This window comes from Suricata suricatta, chromosome 9, assembly GCF_006229205.1.
Source record: "Suricata suricatta isolate VVHF042 chromosome 9, meerkat_22Aug2017_6uvM2_HiC, whole genome shotgun sequence".
Lineage (NCBI taxonomy): Eukaryota > Metazoa > Chordata > Mammalia > Carnivora > Herpestidae > Suricata > Suricata suricatta.
In genome coordinates, this window is record NC_043708.1 from 73653717 (window position 1) to 73660663 (window position 6947).

Here is a 6947-nt window from a genome sequence, read left to right on the forward strand (position 1 = left end):
ACCATTCTGAAAACAAACACAGAAAAATAAAATATATTCATATCCCATTGCAGGGAGTAAGTCCATTTGCAAGTATTCAAATGGGCTGTGAGATTCTGTCTCCCACATATGCCTAATCTTTTTCTCATTTCATTCTTTGTCTCCTTTTCACTAACTTAAAATGAGAATAGAACTTTCTTTCTCCAAAGACTTAACTCTCTTGGACAAGGGCAGTTTGCTATATTTATATGTCATCTATCTGTAACTTGTGGAACACTACTATATAGAGAGGAGACAGTCAGTTATCATTAGAAGACACACAGACCAAATCTATACTGAATCTGCCATGTTTCCCCATGTAAATGTTGTCATATTTGGCTATTTTATAAAAATGCTAGGAGGATTTTAACTTTCTTTTGTGTCACTGGCTTCCAGTGCTTGGCTCTAAGTCAGCCTAAAGGACATTATTGGTGACATCTTCAGTGGGTCTCACTCTTATTTTCACAATAACTACCCAGGGTTAAAATTGGAATCAATCAAAGTATCTCTTCATGAGCTATGCATAGAGTTAGGGATTGCCATCATAACGTCCATTTCTAAAGGGAGCAGCAATTGCGTGTGAAAGCATCCTGATCTCCCCAGTGGTACCAAACTCAGAGACTGGGCCAAACCCAATCACTGAATAAAGGATCTGGAGACCATTAACAGAATTTCCTTTCAGAAAGGATGATAAAATTTATAATGATCTAAGAGTTCACCAAAGATACACTAGGAGAAAGATAATGCAATTTTTGAGACTAAAAACCATGCCTGTTAGAATCCTTTTAGAGGTTGAGGTATAAAGGCCAATAAAGTACCATCAGTGATTATGATTTACATATAGGCTAGCAAAATGCCTTTGTCAAGGTTCAACGTCAATAATCTGAAAAATACTTTTAGATTTTTCAAGGCTTAACAGATTTTTTAGTGTATTTGACTATTTTAGTAGTTTCATTATTGCAACATTTGTTATAAAATATATAAATTACAGATAAGTACAAGAAAATAATTTCAAAACCACCTATATGTATCCCTCTCGGAAGAAATATCACTATTAGCATTTTAACTTACACAGACACATTAATTTTATTTTAACATGGTTTATTATCAAGTTGGTTTCCATATAACATCCAGTCCTCATCCCCAACAAGTGCCCTCCTCCATGCCCATCACCCATTTTCCCCTCGCCCCTACTTTCCCATCAACCCTCAGTTAATTCTCAGTATTTAAGAATCTCTTGTGGTTTGTCTCCTTCCCTCTCCTTAACTATTTTTCCCCTTCCCTTCCCCTATGGTCCTCTGTTAAGTTTCTCCTGTTCCACATATGAATGAAAACATATGGTATCTTTCTCTGCCTGACTTATTTCACTTAGCATAATACCCTTAAGTTCCATCCACGTTGCTACAAATGGCCAGATTTCAGTCTCTCTCATTGCCATGTAGTATTCCAATGTTTATATATAAACCACATCTTGATCCATTTGTCAGTTGGTGAACATTTAGGCTCTTTGCATGATTTAGCTATTGTTGACAATGCTGCTCTGAACACTGGCAGATACATTAATTTTAAAATAGATCAAATTTTACATCTTGTTTTATCGCCTCCTTTTTCACTTATCTATCCTAAGCAACCCTCCATGTTATTAAATATTTGTTTTATAGTAGCTGACCCATATGTATATAACATACTTCCACAGTTAGTAACATAACTTATTTAATTCAAATTTGTTTTGTCATCAACAAAGAACTGACATAAATACAGGGAAAAAAATAGACACATTGGTTCAAAATGAAGAAATCAAATGAAAAACTATAATTTTCAGGGATCAACGTTAAATAAATTTTAAGAAAAGAAGAAAACACATAGTAATTAAAAATCCAGACTCTGGAACCAGACTGCTTAGATTTAAACTCAAATCTACCATTTACTAGCATTAGATAAGTCATTTAACCTCTCAGGGCCTCCAATTCCCAATCTGTTAAATAGGAATGACAATAGTATCTATCTCAAGGATTCTTGCAAAGACTAAATGAGAATGCAGACAGAGCTAAGAGCAGTGCTTGCCGCATAGTATATACTCTGCAAATATTCACCATTGTTATTTTTACCTTTGAACTGAAGAAGGAAGTAACTTATCAACTCAAAGCAATTAAGTATATACCACAATACTATGAAGACTAAGATAATAAAAATGCATCACAATATATTTATATTTGTGTGTGTGTGTGTGTAAGAGAGAGAGAATTAGAAGGTAAATTTAATGTGAACTAGGAGATAAAACAAATTTTAGGGACACGTGGGGGCTCAGGCTGTTGAGTGTCTGGCCCTTAATTTTGACTCAGGTCATGATCTCTCAGTTTGTGAGATCGACCCCCCCACTTCATGCTCTGTGCTGATAGCCCAGAGCCTGCTTGGGATTTTCTCCCTCTCTTTCTCTCTCTCTCTCTCTCTCTCTCTCTGCCCCTCCCTACTCACTTGCACACTCTCACTCTTTCTCCTTCTGTCAAAATAAATAAACTTTAAAAAAAAAAAAAGAAACAAATTTTATTTTTAAGCTGATAAACTCCAATCAAATGGTAACAGTTCCAGAAAAGAACCCAGGCTAATTTTAAAATTGATACAGCCTTTTCAAATATCAGTTCAATTAGTCATAACCATAACCTGTGAGTTCTGGTGCAACCTCTGAACTGAAATTCAGAGAGGTTAAGTGATTTAGGTAAAACAACACAGCAAGTGAGTTGGTGCTGTTGGGACCAAAATCTCTGAGTTGTAACTGCAAATATTGTGCAATGTTATAATGCCTTTTGTTTTCGACTTGTTTTAAGACAAAGACTGTGATATTTGGGGGAATAGGCAAATCTGTATGCTGGCACTCCAAATATGGCCTGCCTCATGTTTTATTAAAGAAAGTTTTAGTGGAACTCACAAATGTCTATTCACTTACGTATGGTCTATGGCTATTTCAATACACCACTGCAGAACTGAATGACTGAGACAAATATCATGGAGCCTATAAATCTGAAACCATTTACAATCTGACCCTTGTTGACACATAATGAACGAGGCTTTTAGAATCTCTAAAATTAAGAAAGAGACTATTATTCAAGCCCAAGTTAGGACAGCTGCCCAAGAAACATTCTCTTCACAGGGAAGAGAGTGCTCCAGAGACTGAAGAGTTTTCAGAGGATTATATACTTTGCTACATCTCATTAAAAAACGAAAAGATTATAGATTAGCATATAGGCAGGTTTTTTTAATGGTTGGTTGTTGTTTTTAGAGAGAGAGACAGAGCATGAGCAGGGTAGGAGCAGAGAGAGACACAGAATGCAAAGCAGGCTCCAGGCTCTGAGCTGTCAGCACACAGACAGATGCAGGGCTCAAATTCACGAACCCTGAGATCATTACCTGAGCCAAAGTCAGATGCTTAACCAACTGAGCCCCCCAGGTGCCCCAGCATATAGGAAGTTTTAGTGTCAAGAAATGCAGAAAGTAGGAACATTGATCAACATCAATGGTTTTGATGGATTTCCTTTAGGCTACTCACTTACAAAGCAGGTATACGATGTTTGCTTGGTGGGTCATGAATCAGGCTTTGGGTTTAAACAAAGTTAATGTTTGACTTAGAAAGAAATGTAGCCGGCTCCCCTTGTATCTCAGGCTTTTCAGGAGTTCTTTCTCTCATCACTCTTTATAGAAAAGAGTTGCCAGCACCTAATCTCTTCAACTGGAAATATGGTTGAGAACATACTTTAACATATGGAACAAAGCATGACAGCAAGAATTGTGAATTATGTGTAAGTAACCACAGCTCTCAGCGATAATTGCTTTTTACCCATAACCAAAAGGCTAAAATAACACCGTAAAACAAGTGAAAGGCAGATACCAGCTGCTGATAAGAAAGCATGACCTTAACAAACATACCAGTTACAGAGCAGGATAGCCTGAGAACAGTAATATGCTGATCCTGAGAGACCAACTTTGTTATGTCATTACGTAGTATGTGTGAAATATATTATTGGCGCAGTCATTTAGGAGCTGAAAAGTAAGGGTTAATGTCGTCTTTGATTTCTACATCTTTAACATAAAAGTTCCTTTTTTTTTTTCCAGGAAAGAATGTCACCCATTCTTCAGTGAGAACAAAACAATTCTACCTGTTACTCACCACTTCACAATTACTTGCTACCGTGAGGAAGCTAGTGACCACTCAGTTCTATATGGTAAAAAGATGGTCCTCACCCCATTCCAGTTCAAGACGGTTAACACAAAAGATTCCTGAACTCACCTCCTCCCACAAACACACCTTATCTACATTACCTAGGGAACAACTTCCTCTGAAAAAACAAACAAACAAAAAACTGGCTCAGCCACTCGGAGGCCAACGCGAGAAAGCCCGCATCTAAGCCGGTAGGAGAGGTTGGGACACAACCAGCACAGCAAGAAAAGGAACTCCAGACCCTGCGCTCTTCCCGGAGGCGCCAAGCCTTTGCACCCCACGCCCATCACCCCCAACTTTTAAGACCAGCACCGGCCAAGCCACCAAAACATCAAACTTTGAAAAACAACAAAGCTGGCATCCACGAGACCCACGAGGTTACAGTGACCCGAACCACAGCTCTACAAGGGCCCAGGGCCTGGGACTCACCCGCCTCAGGGCCCGGCGTGCAGACAGCAGATGCAGGGACAGCTGAACTTTGTGTAGGGGGAGCGCTCTCGCTTTTTGCGGTGTTGGAGCGACAGCCCGAGGCGCAGACGTCTGATCCGACACACACGTGGAGGCTCGCTGGGGCCGCCCTCCGGCGCCGGAGGCTGGCGGGGTCCTTAGCGCTCTCCACCGCCCGGCCCCGGAGCACCGGCGGCTTCTGCGGGGCGAGCTTTTTTCTTGCGTCGTGTGTGGTTTTGCCGCTGCTGCCCACGGGATGCCCTCGACCTCCTCCCGGCTCTGATGACCAGGCTTGTGTTCCTGGATCCCACGGGACTGTAACCTTAAGAGAGACAGTTCTTGGCAGGCTGCACAGACTGACACACCCCGGGTTTTCCGTGAAAAAGACCTATTTGCTTCCCCGGCGCTTCTCCCTGAGGGGCGCCTTCAGGTCTGCCTCAGGTGTGAAGGCTTCTGGGGGCGTGCCCTCGTGCTCACGTGCTCCCGTGCTGGGCGGGAACGCGAGCCCTCTCGGCGGCGCTCTCCCTCGGCCTGGCCTCGGCGCGGTGCTCTCTCACAGGTGGGCGCCGACACGCGCGTCTGGAGCCTCAATTCTGGTGACTGCCACCCTGGACAACTACAGATCTCCGGGCACCGGTGGTTCACACGCTTCCGTGTGCGGTCCCGTAAAACTGTATGTATTTGCGTTTCTTTTATATTTTCTGTCAAGGTTTTTTAATGTTTTATTTATTTTTGGGAGAGAGAAAGAGAGTGCGAGCAGGGGAGGGTCAGAGAGAGAGAGAGAGAGGGAGACGCAGAATCAGAAGCAGACCCCAGGCTCTGAGCTAGCTGTCAGCACAGAGCCTGACGCCAGGCTCGAACCCACCAACCGTGAGATCATGACCTGAACCGAAGTAGGATGCTTAATGGACGGAGCCACCCAGGCGCCCCTCAAGGTTTTATTTAAATTCTAGTTAGTGAACTTGTGTGATAGAATTCGTTTCATTATAAAACGTAGTGATTCTGGACGCCTGGGTGGCTCAGTCAGTGGTACCGGTGATCGGCTGGGATCAAGATTTCAGGGCCCCTGTGTTCCAGCCCCCACCCTAGGGCTCACTGGTGTCAGCATGGAGCCCGCTTCGGATCCTCTCTCTGCCCCGCCCCCAGTTGCTCTCGCTCTCGTTCACTCAAAATTAAACAAACAGTTTTTAAAAAGGGATTCATCACTTGTAATACCCAGTGATCATCACAAGTGCCCTCCTTAATACCCTTCACCCATGTAGCCCATGCCCCCTGCTCATCTTCCCTGGCAACCTCAGTTTGTTCTCTACAGTTAGGAGTCTTTTATGGCTCCTTTCTGTCTCTCTTTTTTCCCCTTCCGGTATGTTCACCTGTTTTGTTTCTTAAATCCCACATATGAGAGAAATTGTATGGTATTTGTCTTTCTCTGACTTATTTTGCAAAACATAATACACTCTAGCTCCCTCCACGTCATTGCAAATGGCAAGATTTCATTTTTTAAATTTTATTAGTGTTTATTTATTTGAGGTAAAGGAAAGAGAGCATGAATAGGGGAAGGGCAGAGAGCAGGGGACACACAGAATCCGAAGCAGGCCTCAGGCTCTGAACTGTCAGCACGAAGCCTGAGGCAGGGCTCAAACTCACAGACCTCGAGATCATGAGCTGAGGCAAAGTTGGCCGCTTAACCATCTGAGCTATCCAGGTGCCGCAAAATTAGTCTTTCTTTAAAAAAATATTTTTTTAATTTATTTTTGAGAGTGAGAGAGAGCACATGCATATGTGCATAAGCAGGGGAAGGACAGGGAGAGGGAGACAAAAAATCCCAAGCAGTCTCCACACTGTCAGCACAGAGCCTGACACAGGCCTCAAACCCACAGACTGTGAAGTCATGCCCTAAGCCGAAGCCAGTTGCTTAACAGACTGAGCCACAGAGGTGCTTCAAGATTTCGTCCTTTTTGATAGCTGAGTAATATTCCACTGTGTATATATACACCGCATCTTTTTATCCATTCATCAGTCAATGGACATTTGGGCTCTTTCCATAATTTGGCTATTGATAATGCTTCTAAAAATATTGGAGTGCATGTGCCCCTTTGAATCAGTATTTTTGTATTCTTTGGATAAATACCTACTACTGCAATTGTCAGGCTGTAGGGTAGTTCTGTTTTTAACTTTTTGAGAAAACTCCATACTGTTCTCCAGAGTGGCTGTACCAGTTTGCATTCCCACCAGCATTGTAGGAGGGTTCCCTTTTCCACATCCTTGCCAA

The 6947-nt window shown here is 42.4% G+C and overlaps 1 protein-coding gene across 1 annotated transcript in view; it reads left to right on the forward strand.

Moving 5' to 3' along the window:
- The window catches only part of LOC115300967 (olfactory receptor 4F3/4F16/4F29-like), a 53699-nt gene that overhangs the window by 17416 nt on the left and 29336 nt on the right, over window positions 1-6947 (forward strand). Inside the window, 1 exon segment of the mRNA XM_029950582.1 lies at window positions 6346-6350. Within this exon segment, the coding sequence (XP_029806442.1) occupies window positions 6346-6350 (5 nt within the window).